The sequence below is a fragment of the Salvelinus alpinus genome, chromosome 31, assembly GCF_045679555.1.
Source record: "Salvelinus alpinus chromosome 31, SLU_Salpinus.1, whole genome shotgun sequence".
Lineage (NCBI taxonomy): Eukaryota > Metazoa > Chordata > Actinopteri > Salmoniformes > Salmonidae > Salvelinus > Salvelinus alpinus.
This window is the reverse complement of record NC_092116.1, coordinates 6,401,454-6,421,749: the sequence shown is the minus strand read 5'-3', so window position 1 is coordinate 6,421,749 and position 20,296 is coordinate 6,401,454. Positions and strand designations below refer to the sequence as shown.

The 20,296-nt window shown below is 43.3% G+C and overlaps 2 protein-coding genes across 3 annotated transcripts; one reads left to right on the top strand and one right to left on the bottom strand.

Annotated features, from left to right (window-relative positions):
* Positions 1 to 1,927: 1,927 nt before the first annotated feature.
* On the top strand, positions 1,928 to 14,550 carry LOC139561927 (uncharacterized). 2 transcript variants are annotated; one of them, XM_071379367.1, is made up of 8 exons: positions 1,928 to 2,060; positions 4,403 to 8,177; positions 8,596 to 9,504; positions 9,680 to 9,735; positions 9,828 to 9,889; positions 10,460 to 10,777; positions 10,904 to 11,015; positions 11,211 to 14,550. In XM_071379367.1, the coding sequence occupies exons 2-7, from the start codon at positions 4,626 to 4,628 to the stop codon at positions 11,005 to 11,007; spliced, it is 5,001 nt and encodes a 1,666-aa protein (XP_071235468.1). In that variant the 5' UTR covers positions 1,928 to 2,060; positions 4,403 to 4,625; the 3' UTR covers positions 11,008 to 11,015; positions 11,211 to 14,550. The 2 variants fall into 2 exon arrangements, with proteins under 2 accessions (XP_071235468.1, XP_071235467.1); XM_071379366.1 differs by having other exon boundaries at positions 9,638 to 9,735.
* A 526-nt stretch (positions 14,551 to 15,076) lies between these two features.
* On the bottom strand, positions 15,077 to 19,578 carry ecsit (ECSIT signaling integrator). The gene is made up of 7 exons (XM_071379368.1): positions 19,485 to 19,578; positions 19,035 to 19,184; positions 17,325 to 17,736; positions 16,911 to 17,192; positions 16,252 to 16,400; positions 15,924 to 16,029; positions 15,077 to 15,762 (listed from the first exon to the last, which is right to left on the bottom strand). The coding sequence occupies exons 2-7, from the start codon at positions 19,161 to 19,163 to the stop codon at positions 15,485 to 15,487; spliced, it is 1,356 nt and encodes a 451-aa protein (XP_071235469.1). The 5' UTR covers positions 19,164 to 19,184; positions 19,485 to 19,578; the 3' UTR covers positions 15,077 to 15,484.
* Positions 19,579 to 20,296: the final 718 nt, after the last annotated feature.

Here is a 20,296-nt window from a genome sequence, read left to right as displayed (position 1 = left end):
ATACTCACTAACAGGGATGTAAACAAATTTGTGGACCATTTGAGAGAAAAGCTTTTTGTGCGTATGGAACATTTCTGGGATCTTTTATTTCAGCTCATGAAACACGGGACCAACACTTTACATGTTGCGTTTATATTTTTGTTCATTGTAATTTATTATGTGATTTGTGAAGAACTAATTTAGGCTTGCCTAAATAAAGGGGGGGAATACTTATGCAACTATTATATTGTAGTTTATTTAATTGTTATTCATTTGTACAATTTGAAGAATTTTCTTTTCACTTTGACATTATGGAGAATTTTGTGTAGATCAATGACAAAAAATATATATTAACTCTATTTCAATCCAACTTTTTAACGCAACAAAATTTGAGGTCAAGGGGATGTAGACTTTATATAGGCACTCTATAGGCACTATACATGCACTATAGGCACTTTCCTTCGGAAAGTATTCAGACCCCTTGACTTTTTCCACATTTTGTTACATTACAGCCTTATTCTAAAATTGATTAAATTGTTTTTTTCCCCTCATCAATCTACACACAATACCACATAATGACAAAGCAAAAATACATTTTTGCTAATTTATTACAAATAAGAAACTGAAATATCACATTTATATAAGTTATCAGACCCTTTACTCAGTACTTTGTTGAAGTACCTTTGGCAGCGATCACACCATCGAGTCTTCTTGGGACAAATGTGACAGTTTGCCAATGGGGTTGTTATGTTACTTGTTTTGTTACAGAGACGTTTATGAGATGAATATGGGGTGGGGGGTGGGGGATCTACTGTCTTTCAAATGGGTGTCCATATACAACATACATTTTCACTATTTATGAACAATTCCTTATGTACAGGGACTTTGCATAATCTCAGGGGATATTATAACAATCTATCTTCTATCTTGCTTATCATTGCTTCATGTTCTTTATAGTGAGATATTGAGAGAAATACTGGCCAAAATGCGTAAATTCGCAACCATGGATAAATACAACGGGAGTGGCAACATTGTCTATTATTTTTATCCCCACATAAGAAACCCTGTAATTTTGTGGAAATCCATGGTCAATTTTGCATCAGTCAAATGTGCTAGAATATACTGAGTGTACAAAACTTCAGGAACACATGCTCTTTCCATGACAGACTGACCAGGTGAATCCAGGTAAAAGCTATGATCCCTTATTGATGTCAATTGTTAAATTCACTTCAATCAGTGTAGATGAAGGGGGGAGACAGGTTAAGGAAGGATTTTTAAGCCTTGAGTCATGGATCGTGTATGTGTGCCATTCAGAGGGTGAATGGGCAAGACAAATATGTAAGTGCCTTTGAACCAGGTATGGTAGTAGGTGCCAGGCGCACCGGTTTGTGTGTCAAGAGCTGCAACCTGCTAGGTTTTTCACACTCAACAGTTTCCCTTGTGTATCAAGAATGGTCCACCACCCAAAGGACATCCAGCCAACATGACACAACTCTGGAAGCATTGGAGTCAACATAGGCCAGCATCCCTGTGGAACGCTTGACACCTTGAAGAGTCCATGACTTGACAAATTGAGACTGTTCTGAGGGCAAAAGGGGGCGCAACTCCAATATTAGGGAGGTGTATATTAAATTACAAATGATTTAATTGATTGGATTCGAATAGATGAATTGATTGATTGGGTGCAGTCCCAGTTGTACATATCAACAACATTTTCAGCATGGTCTAAAATTATATAACCAATAGCCTATAATAAAATGGTATTATAGAGTGGAAATGTTTGGCATCGTGGATATGGATAGAAATGGCTCAATTTCATTGTCCATCTATTTGAAATACATGTTGCTGTCCAGATAAACAATAATGTCCCCTGTCGTGTAGTATTGCTTTAAGAGGCTTGTATCTGTCCACGCGACGCAGTTTACACACAAGCAGCAAGGTCCCACATCCTGGTATTTTTCACCGTTGTCAAGGCAGCGATAGAGAGAAAGGCTGGCTCGCGGAAAGTATCTGCAGTGTCCTGACAGTATATCTGTCCAAACGTTAACAAACTGTCCCGGAAAGTTAGGTGTAACTACCAGGTAATGCATATGCATGTTTTTTTTTCACACGTTTCCAAACATCCTGCTCTTTCACCGCTGGCTTCGTTTTATGCTTTTCGATTCATTTCGACAAGGAACACACACGCAGACAGGCGCCAGTCCGTGTGGACAGGGGAGGAGGAAGATATTGTCCATTGTATGCTGGTAGAGACAGCGCTGGTAACGGCATGAATATCACCAAATTTGTCCAATCTTCCGGACGCTTTTCTTTGGAATTTGTGACGATACTTGGACACTCGTCAGCACACTGCGTTTGGTATTCATACGAGAATAAATAAAGAATGAAAAACGGCACACGACAGACATATTTTGTGATAGACGAGGGACATGATTTAAAGAGACAGTGCCATTTTTCTCTTCCTGGTTGTAGTGCATGCTGCTAGGAACACAGCCTGCATTTTGGAAGCGTTTCAGATTTTATTTGCCAAAGATCATGTTGTCTCCAAAGAAAATGTGTTTTGCAACACTGTCTCCTTTAGGTTGCATTAAGGCTAGTCTGAAAATCTGTCCTATAGTAGAACAAATGAATGAAAATGTCCACAGATAGCTCAGAGCTGTTAGTACAGTAATGATGTTCTTCAAGTTGGTTGTTGATCATTGCTAGACAGCCATTTTCTAGTCTTGCCATTAGATTTTTAAGCCCAAACTGTAAGTAGGTCACTCAGGAACATTCAATGTTGACTTGGTAAGCAACTCCAGTGTATATTTGGCCTTGTGTTTTAGGTTATTGTCCTGCTGAAAGGTGAATTTGTCTCCCAGTGTCTGTTGGAAGGCCGACTGAACCATGTTTCCTTCTAGGATTTTGCCTGTGCTTCGCTCTATTCCGTTTTTTTTATCATCAAAAATTCCCTAGTTCTTGCCGATGATAAGCATGCCCATAACATGATGCAGCCACAACCATGCTTGAAAATATGAAAAGTGGTACTCGGTGTTGTTGGGTTTTCCTCAAACATAACGCTTTTCTATGCAGGACATAAAGTCAATTTCTTTGCCACATTTTTTGCAGTCTTACTTTAGTGCCAGCACAAGATGCATGTTTTGGAATATTTTTTTATTATGTACAGGCTTCCTTCTTTTCACTGTTGTTTAGAGTAGGATTAGTATTATAGATTAACTACAATGTTGTTGATCCATCCTCAGTTTTCTCCTATCACAGCCATTAAACTCTGTAAAGGTTTTAAAGTCACCATTTGTGAAATCCCTGAGTCGTTTCCTTCCTCTCCAGCAACTGAGTTAGGAAGGACCAATGGTGGTAAAAGTGAAAGTGACCTAGTACAAGTATGACAGTATTTGGGTTTTAAATATACTTAAGTATCAAATGTAAATGTAATTGCTAAAATATACTTAAGTATCAAAAGTAAAAGTATAAATCATTTCACATTCCGTATATTAAGAAAACCAGACAGCACCATTTTCTTGTATTTTTCCCATTTACGGATAGCCAGGGCAATGCTCCAACACTCAGACATAATTTACAAACAAAGCATTTGGGTTTATTGAGTCTGCCAGATCAGAGGCTGTAGGAATGACCAGGGATGTTCTCTTGATAAGTATGTGAATTGGACTGTTTTCCTGTCCTGTTAAGCAATTACAATGTACTTTTGGGTACCAGGGAAAATGTATGGAGTAAAAAGTACATTATTTTCTTCAGGAATGTAGTGAAGTAAAAGTTGTCAAAAATATAAATAGCGAAGTACAGATACCCCAAAAAACTAAAGTACTTTACACCACTGGTACTTTACACCAAGGACGTCTGTGGTTGAATCTGGGTTTGAAATTCACTGCTCAACTGAGGGACCTTACAGATAATTGTATGGGTGGGGTTCAGAGATGAGGTAGTCATTCAAAAATCATGTTCAACACTATTATTTCACACAGGGTGAGTCCATGCAACTTATTATGTGACTTGTTAAGCACATTTTTACTCCTGAACTTATTTAGGCATGCAATAACAAAGGGGTTGAATACTTACTAATTCTAGACATTTCAGCTTTCCACTTTTAATTCATTATAAACATAATTCCACTTTGACATTATGGGGTATTGTGTGTAGGCCAGTGACACAACATCTTAAATTAACAATTTTTAAATTCAAGCTGTAACACAACAAAATGTGAAAAAAGTAATTGGGTGTGATTTGCGAACACTGATGATATGTGGCTTGAAGAAGTACCTTTCATTATTTATTTTATCAACTACCAACAAACTATTTCAAGAAGTGATAAGTCAGCTAACAATCCAATCGCAAGCCCTGTTATGATTAATATCTGAATGCGAACTTCAGTTGTTTATTCACGTGTTGTTTATTTTCATACTTTTAGGACTTTACCATCTGGCGTCTGTCAATGTCAAGATGTGGCCGGTGACCACCAGAGATGGGAGACGGACATAACAAGACCTATAGGATGCTACTCAATAGCTAAAGGCTGGCGATATCCATATCTGGAGGACATTGGACGAAAAATAGTAGGATGAGTGAGGATTCCGCAGCCAGCACAGTTTGGTGAAGAGTAGGAACGGTGACCAAGCAGCAACACGACCATCATGCCAACCACCCAGGGAACTGGAGGGGCTGGCAGCCCACGGGTTCAGCGCTACCGTCCGGCCTCGGAGTTTGACAACGCCACCCTCGCCCAGAAGAGAGAGTACTGGAGGACCAAGAAACGAGAGCAGAGGGCTAAGCTGTCAGAGGTCAAGAAGGAGAGGTCAAAAGCAACAAACAGAGGAAGTAAATCCTTGGACAGTAATGCAGTCCATAAAACCATAACCTCAATGGGGTTGAATTCCGGTGCCTCTTGTTCAATAGCAGGGTCTGCCCCCCCTTTGTTGAATAGTGATGGTTCCTACCAAACTTATGTCGGCGGTGCACCTGTAGTCTTATTGAAGGGAAAGGGTTCTGCTGTCTCCTATAATCAGAACCATAGTGTTGGGGAAGGGGGCCAAAACTATTCCTCAGCAAACCAAAAGGAGAGTTGGTTCCAGAGGATAAAACTCAACAAAGTCTTGCCTCAGTTCCCAACGTCCAGTGCAGGCCCAGGAGAAGGTGCGATGGTCTGCAAGATGGCAGTGAAAAATTATCCAACAGGGGGCGCTGTGATTGGAACAGTTACCTCAGCCAAACCCAATGGAGTGCTTCTCAACAGTGGCTCCTTTGTGCCTCCGGTAAGAGTGGCGGTGAGAGCCTCAGGCTCTGCACCTCGCCAACCACAGACCGGCATGACTATTCTCAATGGCAGCTCTCCTGTAGTGTCATCTGAGCAGCATCTGACCACCCAGAGTGTATCAAGGCCTGGTGCAATGACAAAGACGCAAGTTACAGTGTCTGTTAAGCCTAGATCGCTAACCACTAACATTACCACAGGGATGACCATCGTGACCACTCAATCTGCCCCTATGCTCGTCCACAAACCAGGGGTTAGGCCTAGAGGGATGAAAGTAACACCGCTAGGCGGGAAAAAGAGTGCAGTGGTCGCGGCCCAAGAAGTTAGAAGCATCAACGACACATCAGCTACACTGGAAACTGAGGAGGAGCGAGCCGCCAAGCGCAGAGAGAATTGGCGCATCAAGAAAAGAGAACAGCGAGCGAAGCAAGCGGCTAGGTTAAGCAAGGCCAGCAAAAGAATCACGAACATGGAGGTATCGTTGCAGAAAGTAGAACTGTTACCAAATGTGGACGTTGAACGTCCCCAGTCCTTTTTGAGTGGACAGGGCCAGAGGCAGTGTGTTAGTAGGGTCAGTGCCCCGTTCATCTCAGCCGGACGGCTGCTGAAGAACGCCAGAGCAGTGGCTAGCATTGCTGTCAAAAGGGAGTCTGACGATTCAATCCTGGCTAAGCTAACCACAGTCAACGCTAATGAACAGACCGTTCAGCTAAGAGCAGAGAATCTGCAGGAGGCTAAAGCAACAATGCAGACTGGTATCGCATCTAATATCATTGGTTATAAACCAGCAGGGGAACCAAGCAGAAGGCTCCCTGGTCCAGTGCAGTTTGCCAACGTTAACCGAGGTATGGTCCGTTGTAGGACTCCGAGACAGAGGTTCATTGAAACCCAAAGGAATTTCCTGGGTCAGAGAAAGATGCGGAAGTCCCCCTGTCATGCCAAAGCCTTAACAACTCACAACGCACCACGAGATGAGCCAAAGGAGACCCCCGAGCAGAGGGCGGCCCAGATGCGGGAATACTGGCGTGTCAAGAAGCGGGAGCAGCGAGCCAAGCTGTCTGGCGAAGTCCGAGCTAAGATGAAGGAGAGGGATGCTCTGATGCAAAGAGTCAAGCGTTACCAGAGCATCCTGGAGGATATGAGGAAGGCCAGAACAGCAAGCTGCAAAATGCTGCCACAACCAACAGAAAATAGGCCTACTCACACCAGCGCCTCAGAGATCATTGGAGGTTTCATCATGGAGGATGGTACAGTGACCAATAACATTCCTCAAATTGATCTCACTACAGAAGCAAAAGAGACTGGGGGTGAAATTGGTAGCAGTAGTGGGATGCCTGTTAATAATTTATTTACCAACACACACCGCCAACACCAACTGTTTCCCATACCTACTGGTGATACCTTTAGTAATGTGGTGTTAAGTCATCAAACACAGGACAACCCACCACCTCCTCTAATCCGTTCTGCTCAGTTTAAAGTCTCTTGTCCTCCCGTCGGCCTGTCGATCATGAAGCCTCCCAGGTTGGTTTCAATCAGACCGAGGACTGAATTTCGCAGCACACCGAAAAACCTACTGAATTTACACACAGTCTTCCAGCCCCAGAGTCATATCACCCTCACACACCCTCAAAACATCCAAAACACCTTTCCTGGTGTGCCTACAGCGATGCCAAAGCCGGCTAGCTGTGTCATGCAGATGGCTGTCAAAGCTTCTACAGCATCAGCAGTGCTTAACTTGGACCCAAAGCTAACAGAGGAGGAAAGTATGGCTAAGAAGAGGGAGTACTGGAGGGTAAAGAAACGAGAGCAGAGGGCAGCCCGCGCCATCCGCCTAAGGCAAGGAGTTCAAGCTAGGGGAAATGCTGCCTCACAGAAGAGGCGGAACCAAAGGTTAGCACGATTAGCCACAGCCAATCCCAATGTCAACACCTCTGTCAACCACACACACACTATCAAGCCTCTCTCAAACACCAGTCTGCCCATGCCTCCACAGGGAAACCAAATAAAACAAGAAAGAGAAACAATCTCAACACATCCTCCACTGGAACAACCACTCTGTGTTGATATCAAACTGTCCCAGTCTCCACCACATCCAGAGCCACCAGACCTAGCCTTGAATGCTGACAGCCAGGCCACCACTCTCCTGGCAGTGGCCTCTATGAAGAAGCTTCTGGAGGAATCTCTCAGCACTGTGGCTGACTGTAAAACGGAACAGCCCGACTGTATTACAGAACAGCTGCCTTGTAAAAGTGAACCCCAGGCTTGTTCCTCCGAGGAGAATGCCCTCCAGATTGAGGTCAAGCCAAATCTACCTCTGCTCACCCTGGGAGACGAGGAGAAAGCCTCCATATCTGGTGACCTATTGTTGGAGGTCAAAGGGTGGCAGGTGGATGCTGACGCCCCGCCACCATGTCAGGTGACCATTCGTCCACTGAGTCCTCATCCGAAGGCCTCTCCCCTATCCAGTCCTTGTACGAACACCCTCTCTTTCTCAGCTTCCCCTCTCAATCGGTCTGAACCCTCCTCTCACACACCCACACAATCCTGCTCCCAAAAGGCAGCCTCCGGAGGACCACTCCTCCCTGTCCCTCGTAGAGCCCAGAGGTTGCGTGCCAAAAAAGCAGGCCACCACCACTGCTGCTCCCCAGAACCTCCGAAGCTACATCACCAGCCACCACAACAACAACCACCTTGCCAACTTCAAAATCAACACCGGCGTCAACAACACCAAAAACACCCCCAGCAACAGCAACAGCAGCAGCGTCAGCAACATCACCACGCCCCAGTGGTGACAGACCAGAATGTGACTCTGCAGAAGAAGAGGGAGTACTGGAGGATGATGAAGAGGCAGCAGAGAGCCAGGAAGGCTCGGCAGGGAGGAGGGGGGCTGAGGCAGGGGGACTACAGCAGACGACTGGCCTTCAAAGCAGCACAGGTGGGTGGATATAATTTGTAATCCATGCTATTAGATTTCATCATAGTGCAGATTTCATGACTCACATGGTAGGCCAATACCTATCATTTCAATTTAATTTGAGGTAAAAGTACATTTTGTGGTTATGTTAATTGGAATGAGGAACTATTATGTATTTTTCAATGCAATACTGTACACAAGGCCACTGTCCAGTCTAACTAAAATGCCATGGATCTCTCTCTGGCATTTGACACAAGCAACGAAAATAGAGGGAGAGGGGAAGGAGGTATATGGATTCTGAGAACTGAACATAAACAACCATAAACAAGTAAATGTTTGTAAAGATAAACAAATAGATCAAATAACCCTGGTTCTAAATTATATATTGTGACATAAAACGAATGTAAAGCTGTCCATTGATTGTGTTGTTGTCTTTTAGGCTCCGAATCTCCATATTGTCAAGACACCAACACAGAGGCCAGTGCAGATAGGCGGGAGCTTCAGTCTACAAGCTGCACCATTGCTCAAACCCCAGCCCTCCCCCCTTCTCCAGCCTATATCTCCCCCTGCCTCTGGACCTCAGGCAAGCCTCAGCATGGTCACCAACATCCCTACACTTCTGGTTGTGAGCCCCACCACCTCCAACATGGGACAACCATCTGATACACTACAGCTCAGACCTCCGGTCAACTCTACCAGTATTTCCAATTCATCCATTGGCCACACAGGGTCCCCCCAGACATCTCATAGCTTCAATAGCGTGTTTCTCCCTGTAGGAGGCGGTGTCACTGTCCCTCCATTGGGTGAGGGGAAGAAAGGCGGGCTGCTATTGGTGGAGAGCAAACAGGAAGCGGCCCCGGGGTCCAGCCCTGACTCGCCACGTGTAAGAAAATGGCGATTGCAAGTGCAGGAAATCTCAGACGCTGACGCCTCACCCATCGCTACTCTCACACCTCCGCCCAACCCTCTGACTAGCATCAAGCTCTTACCAATTCATCCTCCCAGTCAAACGTCCACATTCACACCAACACAGACTCCTTTCAAATGTCAAGGTGCTCAGATTCCTCAAAGTGGGATTTTACAAAATGTAGGATTGCCTACAATGCAGGGGCTCACCAGAAGCCCCATCTACATAAGCTCCATGGGTCCGCCCAAGCCAGTGCCGGGGGAGTCGGAAGAGGAGACTCTGAGGAAGAAGAGGGAGTACTGGAGAGTGAAGAAGAAGGAACAGAGAGCCAGGAAGTCCATGAGGGACAGGGAGCTGACTGAGAAGAGGGCTTCTGTCAACTGGAGGCCCATCCTCCCCAGCAGTCAGCCTCAACACCTGCTGCAGGGGCTGGATACACAGGTAATTTTTACAATGGTGAATATTTCAAAGAAAACACCCTATCATATTTTAAGTCTGAACTATATGGTAAATCAGGCATTGGTACCAAGGGGTGAGGATTCAGCCTTGGGTAACTTTGGTTCCTCTTGGTCAGTTAATTTCCATTAGGGCTGACCGTAATTTTTCTCAACCAAAGGAACAGGATCCCGACCGGTGGGTCAACACCTCGGAGGACTCTGAACTACATCTAAGGTGAGAGAGTCGTTTTCAGGTTCCCTCTGACGTTTCTCTTATCTCAATGTGTATGCCGGTAGTAACCAGTACTGTGGTGTCTTTTTCCATAGTACTTCCAGAGAGACAGACATGGGCTACTTTCCTGACCCAAGCCATACGGAACCTACAGAAGGTAATACATTTGAAACGTCAGTATAGATCCCGCAAACTCAACTTTGGTCCTCGAAGCCAGTTCCACTGCGTTGTTTTCATTGTTACCCTCTAATCAGGGACTGCTTTCGACCTGGGACACCAGGTGGGTGCAATTCATTATCAGGGAGAACAGAAAACCAGAAGGCTCCGGACCTCGTAGGGTCAGAGTGAATACCCCTGTCTAGCTACAGCTATAGTCGTTTCTTCGAGTAACCTTGTTGCAAACTAGCCTAAATATTTGTACATATATGTTCAGCCCTTGGCTAGTAGAATGTTTTCATGGGCTACTGTGACTGACTAGTGCCCAAAAACTGTGGACGTGCAGTTTTATTATTTTGAACTCGGTTCGGCTTTCAACTTACTCATCAAAGCTGTAATAGTAGATTGCACAAGGTGCAATTTCGAAATTGGGTAGTGCACCATCAGTTTCTGTTATTGTCATGTCAGTCATTGCATTCCGTAGAGAGCTATGTTCCCCAATGCTAGAAGGGGGGCCTGAGTGAAAAAGTTTGGGAACCCCTGTCTTACAATACCACTCTCTTTCCCGCAGAGGAATCAGAGCTCCTTTTCCCAGACGATGATCATAACGACAACTACAACGGCCCCATCTCAGATGCCGTATGGAGGAACTGCTACCTCATGGACTACGACCCCCTGAACCAGCTGCTGGTGTGCATGGTGTGCGGGGAGCTCCAGTACTCCCACAGCCTGGAGGGGGTGAGGGCCCACATCGAGGAGGCCCACCCGGACACCCTGAGCCTGGTGCCCCCGGAGCGACGGCACATCCTGGAGGCCTGGGACGAGCAGGTGTCCAGGAGAGAACTTTTCTTCACCAGCCAGCTGCAGCAGCACAGCGGTGGGATGGGAGGTAATAAGGACCTATTATATATTAGAGGGCCCAGAGTTCTTCCTGGTAAAGAAAGGCTCCGGTCCCTTGCAATGGGGACATTTGGGATTGAGGGTTTCTGACATATCCATGCACATTTTGTTTCAGGGGACAGTGCCAACCTCCCAGCAGAAGTAGAAGTAATGGTTGACACAGAGGACTCATCATACCTGAAGAACAGCAAGAGCCCCAAAACCACCAACAGACTCTGAGAGCTAAGGTGAGCATTTGAGCCTTCTTAACAGTACGTTGAACTGACACCATCCATGTCTAAATATCACCATGTTCACCACAGCTCTGTGTACCAAGGGAGGTATTCCTATCTGTCTGTAAGAACACATTTTCAGGAAACATATTTCTGACATGGCACATATATTTTTTTGACATACTCCTACTTATTTGTCTTGATTTGCAGAAGCACAAATCACTAAATGCCAGACAGCGTAAAAAACAACATTGTTCAGAAGTGGAGGAGGAAAAGAAAACATGGCTGCTGGTTTCTTTTAATGTCTGTTTATTTTTAGAGCAGTTCACCTCTACAAAAGATAAACTAAACTTGAACTGCATACATAGGTGACATTGATCCACAAGAGACAAGCTTTACCTCATTAACTTTGGGATACACACACATTCGCTGTTTTTGAAAGCGCAGTTTTGTAGCGATTGTCATTCTCTACTACTAAACCAAGTCTTCTATGCCCGAAGCAAACAGTTAATATTCACGTCGTCACTGGGTTCAATAATGTCATTGTGCTTTATGAAACACACTAAAGCAGACAGGAGGGCTCTCCTAGTCAACTGAATGGGTTACGAACAGGTCAGTTACAGTGGGGCAAAAAAAAAAGAAATCTTGCTTGTTTGTAGGTGACCAAATACTTATTTTCCACCATCATTTGCAAATAAATTCATAAAAAATCCTACAATGTGATTTTCTGATTTTTTTTCCCTCATTTTGTCTGTCATAGTTGAAGTGTACCTATGATGAGAATTACAGGCCTCTCTCATCTTTTTAAGTGGGAGAACTTGCACAATTGGTGGCTGACTAAATACTTTTTTGCCCCACTGTATGTTCTTCAATCTGAATGAATGACATGTCCTTGGTCTTACTCAATGTATCAGAATCAATATGATGCAAGTTAAGGGCAAATCGCAGACATGTAAATTTGACTTGAGACCATGCGTCATTTGAAATTGTCTACGGGTGATCAGTTGTTTGATATTCGTCTGTACATACAGTACCAGTCAAAAGTTTGGACACACCTACTCATTCCAGGGTTTTTCTTTATTTGTACTATTTTCTACATTGTATAATAATAGTGAAGACATCAAAACTATGAAATAACACATATGGAATCATGTAATAAACAAAAAAAGTGTTAAACAAATCAAAATCTAATATTTTAGATTCTTCAAAGTAGCCACCTTTTGCCTTTGCACACTGTTGGCATTCTCTCAACCAGCTTCATGAGCACTTGCTGAGCACTTGTTGGCTGCTTTTCCTTCACTCTGTGCTCCAACTCATCCCAAACTATCTCAGTTGGGTTGAGGTTGGGTGATTGTGGAGGCCAGGTCATCTGATGCAGCACTCTCCTTCTTGGTCAAATAGCCCTCACACAGCCTGGAGGTGTGTTGGGTCAGGTGTGTTGGGTCCTGTTGAAAAACAAATGATAGTCCCACTAAGCGCAAACCAGATGGGATGGCGTATCGTTGCAGAATGCTGTGGTAGACATGCTGGTTAAGTGTGCCTTGAATTCTAAATAAATCACAGACAGTGTCACCAGCAAAGCACCTCCACACCATCACACCTCCATGCTTCACGCTGGGAACCACACACTCGGAGATCATCTGTTACACTACTCTGCGTCTCACAAAAACACAGCGGTTGGAACCAAAAATCTCAAAATTAGACTCATCAGACCAAACGACAGATTACCACCGGTCTAATGTCCATTGCTCATGTTTCTTGGCCCAAGCAAGTCTCTTTTTATTGGTGTCCTTTAGTAGTGGTTTCTTTGCATCAATTCGACCACGAAGGCCTGATTCACGCAGTCTCCTCTGAACAGTTGATGTTGAGATGTGTCTGTTACTTGAACTCTGTGAAGCATTTATTTGGGCTGCAATTTCTTAGGCTAGTAACTCTAATGAACTTATCCTCTGCAGCAGAGGTAACTCTGGGTCTTCCTTTCCTGTGGTGGTCCTCACGAGAGACAGTTTCATCATAGCGCTTGATGGTTTTTGCGACTGCACTTGAAGAAACCTTCAAACTTCTTGACATGTTCCAGATTGACTGACCTTCATGTCTTAAAGTAATGATGGCTGTTCTTGCCATAATTTGGACTTGGTCTTTTAACAAATAGCCCTATCTTCTGTATACCACCCCTACCTTGTCATAACACAACTGATTGGCTCAAACGCATTAAGGAAAGAAATTCCACAAATTAACTTTTAACAATGCACACCTGTTAATTGAAATGCATTCCAGGTGACTACCTCATGAAGCTGGTTGAGAGAATGCCAACAGTGTGCAAAGCTGTCATCAAGACACAGGGTGGCTACTTTTAAGAATCTAAAATCTATTTTGATTTGTTTAACACCTTTTTGGTTACTACATGATTCCGTATATTTTTTTTCATAGTTTTGACATATTCACTATTATTCTACAATGTAGAAAATAGTAAAAAGAGAAGAAAAACCCTGGAATGAGTAGGCATATCCAAACTTTTGACTGTTACTGTACATTTTATCATTTCATTTTATATTTTTTCACAATTCCTATCAGTTTTGTTATTCAGATCCAAGGGATGTCCTTGCATGGGGTTATTTTAAATATGCCGTAAAAAGTTGTGATTTTTTCCCCCGGTCCCACTTTAAAACGAAGAACAACTTATATAGCAGGGTCCTCCAACTGGCGTTACGCCAGTTTGGTTTTATTTACCCCCAAAAATTAGCCATTTTTTGTCTCAGTTCTCTGAGCCAAAAAATACTACTTTTGTATTTTTATTGTTGGACATAAGACTGTAAACACCAGCAAATCAGCTCTGAGATTTTAATTTTGGAAATCTGTTCCAAAGTATTCCCAAGCAGAAGAGAGATGCGATCGTATACAAATGTAAACAAGGTTCAAGTCATCTGTAAGCGTATGTGATACTCTATAAATGGTGTACAAACAGTGCATGTCGTCACATTTGGCAATTTACCCAACAGTGGGAATTGTCACCCTTTGGAGAGTATGACATATGTGTATAGATGATGTGTGAAGCATTTATTTAGTGCTTATGAAGCCTTTGTGTATGCTATACAAGTTGCACTTCGTTCAAAGTGGGACCGATTTTTCTAGATATTAATGCACCATACTTTACAACACTGAATCGTCAAAATACTTGTGACTTAAAAAAAAATACAGTTTTCGTAAAACGTTTTTCTGGAATGTAAAAGAATTCTTCCTTTTTGAACATTTAAGTTTTTGTAATGGTGATTTGACACATGTATGCCTGCACTGTAAATACAACATTTGTTTAAAGGGGTGGTTAAATGTCAATACCCTTAATGTATTATTTGATTTCCTATGAAAATAAACCTAACCATTTATGGTTAGTGGTACTCATACTGCTTCTGATTTTGTTAATATTTTTGTCTCTATACATACTGTGTACATTAACTCTTTCAATGTATTTATTTGGTCTGAACAATCAGTCAGTGACACATGACTATTTCATTTGTATTTAATATCTTTGATTAAACAATCAACAAATCAGCATTTTTTCCCCAGTCAAAATTACTTAACAACAAAAGTATGATCCAATGGCCTGCTGCTTGGATGTGGAGTGTTGGACATGTATATACATTTAGGAAGTATCAGAAATCATGTGGAAGAGATTTATTTGCAGTGTTTTTGGTTCACCAATATGCTGAAAATAATGTCCAATAGAGCACAGTCTGTCTTAACGGACTGAAAATGCATTGAAAACAGAATGTACTGTGAACTTTTTCTTGTACAGCTGTAGTGAACTTTAAAATGTACAGGGGACACTGACCAAGCTGTACTATTTACCTGTTGAGAATGTACCACTTTCAATTGGTTCCTACCTTGTTTGTTTGAAAGGGAATGTTCAAATGCCTTTTTTAAGGTACTAATAAACCCTTTTGGTAACTTTTAAAGTGGTTCTATGATTTAATGGGAGGTAGGTGTTATCAAGTAAGGTGGGCTGGGAGAGGCCTGTGAAACAAAACTCGTTCGATATGTTACCATCCATCTTACATGCCATACAAAAGAAACGTCTATAGAAGTAAATCATTTATTGTTTTGCGTTGATTTGAGCATGTCTTGACACAGTGCAAATTCAAAGTTCCTTCAAGAGTCTTATCAAAGGCCTTCTTACAGAAACATCAAATTAGTTGAGGGCATCAGGTTACAGCCGTACATATCATCTACAGTATTTTCCCAATAGCTAACTTAAGCTTGGTTTCTTGAAAGATCATACATGAGTTGACTATAGGTGGGTACATTATAATTAGGTATTACATCCACTTTAACTTGAAGACATCCTATGATTACCAGATGTTATGATGAGGGCCAGAAGTGACCTGACAAAAAGAACTCCTAGTTATGATAAATGCGCTGTGACAGAAAGCTAGCTCTCCGGGTAATCTCTGGTAGTGAAGTGAGCTGTATCATAGTCCTGGCGCTGGTCACTGCTTCACTCCCTGGCTACGCCGATGCTCCTCCTCCACAACAATATCTGTCTCTACCTCCGTCTGTGTCTCTGCCTCCTCTTCGCCCTCCTCCCTGTACCCGGGTCCTGGGTCTGCCACTCCCTGGAGCTCCCTGGGACCGGCCTCCAGGCGGAACAGGGTAGGGACGCGGCCCAGGATGGGGTTGGTCTCCTGCAGGCCTGAGATCCATTGGTTCAGGGTGGCCTGATCCCCCTGGCTCGTCATACACATGGCGAACACCGGCCCTTCATCCACTGCAGAAAACAAGACGTATATCCTTTACCACTTACGATACACCACTGCACCTTAAAGTCCTGTACGGATTCTTACAGCTGTGCCCAGCATCACTTTAGTTTGTGAGATATCTAAAGCTTTGTTGAATTGAACTGATTAGGTCCTAGGTGTTTTATCTTACCGTCTTCCACGTTGAAGCTGTCGTCGTCCCCCATGTCCCGGTCCAAGTCCAGGTCCAGCTGAAGAGGGTAGTCGAAACACCTCTCAGGGTCGTAAGGCTCCTCCACCTGACAGGGAGAAAACGGGTACGGTAATAAATCAACTGTTACTGCTCAAGCAAAAACATACAATAACCCTATTGTAATAGTACGGGACAGATACTACTGAGGCAATATTCATCATCAAAATGATAACATTGTAAATGCTACCATTAAAATATACACCATTATTTACAAATACACCATGTTATCATTCCTTTGGCTTTAACAGAGTTGCACAGGGTCTCCCACCTTCTCCTCAGGGGGCAGTGGGTCAGCCCTGAGTATGTAGTAGTAGACACAGATCTTCCTCAGCCACAGGGGGAAGGGGCCCTCCACAAACACAGGCCTGTTGGGGTTATGTTTAGCCAGCAGCTCCATCTGGTCTGGGCTCTGGATCCCTAACACGGGGGGAAAGAGCAGAGAGATAGGAATTAACATTGAGATGACAGAAACAACGTTTATCATATGTTTGCACCCCCCAATACAGGGGTGTCAAACTTATTCCATGGAGGGTCTAGTGTCTGCTGGTTTTTCCTTTCAATTAAGCTCTAGACAACCAGGTGACGAGAGTTCCTTACTAATCAGTGACCTTAATTCATAACTGCTCCCCAGGCGCTGAAGACGTGGATGTCGATTAAGGCAGCCCCCCCGCACCTTTCTGATTCAGAGGGGTTGGGTTAAATGCGAAAGACACATTTCAGTTGTACAACTGACTAGGTATCCCCCTTTCCCTTCGTGGAATGAGTTTGACACATGCTCTAATACCATTGATCATTGCTAACCTAAATATTTGCTGACCACAAAAATACGAGCTATATCAACTGAAAACCATTCAACTAAAGAGTGAGAAAACCTTGGATTCGGATCAGAGTTTGTATGTAAAAGGAGAGGGAACTTTGGTTATCTACCTACGACGTGGGGGAAGGTGATCTCCTCTCCTGACTCAGAGATGTCGGTACAGGGCATCTGGTAGACGGTGACCTTAGCGTCCAGGTCGTTGGCGATGCGGTTGAGACTGAGGCGGGCCAGATCTACAGGATCCTCAGGGAGCTGCAGGGGGACGGGGAAGGGGTTGGCGTGCTTGAACTTGGGGAACCAGTACATGATGCGCTGGTACTTCCTCATCGGGTGGCTCTTGTCCCCGAAGATCTGGACGATCAGGACCTTACTTTCGACATTTGGCATGATACCTGATGACACAACAAAATGAATGCATGACAAAAAGTCTATCAATAAAAATATACTAGCTACTTATTTTAATCGTTTAAAAGACCCTGTTCTGAAAAACGGTTGGCTCAATCTCTCACTCCCTCCCCACCCACCATAGTTCTCCATCTGTTCCAGCAGTTGCACCCCACACTCCTGCTGTCGGGGGTAGTGGTTGAACATGCGCTGGATAAAATTCCTGGGGACAAACACCTCCTTGGGAAAGACATCCAACAGCTTGTTGTAGACTGTAAGGTCCCGTTCCACACCAAACTCTGGCATCTTCTTCAAGGCAGCGTATATGAACTCTACGTGACCCCGACGCCGTATGTCCCTCTTACTGAAGACATCCACCACTCTGTTGAAGGTGGCCTTAGTCTTGGCCTCCCTGGCCACCCTCTCAAACAGGTCATCGTGAGTGATCAGTGACTTGTCCTTCTTTATTCTATCCTCATGCGCTTCACCAGGGTCCGTGGGTACAGGCTGGCTCTTATAACATCCAGGGCTGCCATGGAAACGCCTGAGTGCCTGTTGACAACAAAGATATACATTGACGAGGAGATACAAGCAGTCGACATAGTTAAACAAAATGCATAAAAGGTTAACTTGATATTGTAGTCATCCTAACCCTACAATTGAGGATAATGATCATTATCAACTCAAAAACGAACGACCATGATGTGATTAACTGGGAAACTTCCTAAGGGTTATACCCTTAGTCCCCCTGAGATTTTTTTTGTGTGCTGTTGTTCACACTGAACACTCCAAAGGAACGCAGAACCCTCAAAAATAGCCCCCGAAGCGAACCAAACTGAGCATCTCGAAAGTTCGGTTTGCTTGTATTTCGCGGTCCGGTTCCCTTTTTTAGGCCAATGTGAACACAAAGCCCCCCAGGTTCGCTTGTGATTATTCTCGCACCACACACTAGACTACTTCAACACCGTTTCCCCCGCCTTAAACCCTCACATTGGTGCCACAAAAGAGAGAAAATTATGATGTGAAGGCTTGCGGAAAAAACGTATGCCGTTTTTCAACATATATATATTTTTTAAGGATGCACAGAAACGACAAAAAATGTGTGGTGTTTTTAGTGAAAGATTATTTGTTTGTAATATGTGATCTATAGTATAGACTATGAGAGCTTCATAAGCTGTTCATTAATTGTGGGGTTTGAATAGTGTGAGAAGAACGTGAGAATCATAACAGGGTACAAAATCAATTCCTCAAAACCTTTCGAAACATAGCAATGTGAATTCAAAAGAGGACTCAGTTCACTTCATCTATTTTGTGGTTCGAGTCCTCTTTTGAATTCACATTGCTATGTTTCGAAAGGTTTTTACAAAGTGCAGGACAAGCCATTCCATCAGAACGTGTTATCGGGCAGCTAACTATACCTACTTGCATTTTGGAAGTTAATAGATTAGAATTACGTCTAATCTTTTAACTAAATGCAATCCGAAGATAGTATTAACATGTCAATATTATTGGTAACAGAATAAATGGCAGAAGAATAACTACAGATTAAATAATACTGTAATTGAAAATTGTACACCCAATGTAGGCTACTGCTTCTTTAAGAGCTAGAATTGATTTTGTACCCTGTTATGATTCTCACGTTCTTCTCACACTATTCAAACCCCACAATTAATGAACGCTTATGAAGCTCTCATAGTCTATACTATGAGATCCACATATTACAAGACAAAGGCAATCGTGCACTACAAAGACACCACGACATCTTTAACTGTCGTTATCTGTGCATTACCCCGGAGTTTACTTTAAAGAGGACTATATTTTAATCCCCCCCCTCTCGGGAGTGTTCTTACCTGACCACATGTGTTGTGTACTGTTATTTGGGACAGTGCTGTGGCTGGCTGAAGTAGGGCAGCTGCTCTGACAGAGGGGGCCAGGAACCCTACACTCTGGAGCCGTAGTAGACAGCGGGCACAGTTCATAGTACATGCATCATGTGGATCCTAAGAGAAAATAGTGACATGATGAATAAGATAAGCAGATGGGACAAATAGTACATGTACACTATTATAAATCTGCATCAACATGATTATTGTTACAAATTGCAAACAAATAAGTGCAGTCTGCTGATCAATCTCGGTGGTTTTGAGGGGTGCATGACACGATCATTGACAGTAAAAGAGACAACCGACATACTGTAACGCACTGTGGAATGCTAGTTAACTAAGTACTTATCTTCACGCTAGCTATAAGCAGCCATGTTCAAGTTATCAATGTGTGTGTGAAAGAAGCGCTATACTTACACGGGGACGTGAAAGGGTGAGGTTAATCTCCTTTGTATCAAGTCTCCTTCAGACATGTCTCTCCATGGGCACCTCCATGTTGAAACCGCTGTGGTATAAGGACCAGAGATATTACAGAATGCATGAGATAGGAATCCCATTTGATAATGAATGGAGGAACGTATAACACCCCACCCAGCAGACTGTCGACTAATCGCGTAATTTTAAAAATTATTTTTATTTCATCTTTATTTAACCAGGTAGGCTAGTTGAGAACAAGTTCTCATTTACAACTGCGACCTGGCCAAGATAAAGCAAAGCAGTGCGACACAAACAACAACAAAGAGTTACACATGGAATAAACAAACATACAGTCAATAATACAATAGAAAAAGTCTATATACAGTGTGTGCAAGTGAGGTAGGATAAGGGAGGTGAGGCAATAAATAGGCAATAGTGGCGACATAATTACAATATAGCAATTAAACACTGGAGTTATAGATGTGCAGAATAGTCAGGGTATGAGTCGAGAAACCTGCCTATTTTTACGAAAGTATATCATGTCACGATTCGAAAGCTATACGATATTACAGAGAACAAGTTAATTATCTCACATCTCGGAAAATATTTGTAATGTTGTACTTTTTGAGCAAACCCCCAATTGACTCCCATTCACTCCTTGTAGGAGAGCTCTCATTGTCCCATAATCGCCCAGAATGCAAGGTGGCACATTGACGACGCATGGGCAACGTACACATTACACTTTAATACGAGTTTTCCATCTCCTCAAAAGTGTTTCTGTAAGAATGCCGGGTGCATTTCCTGTTTCAACC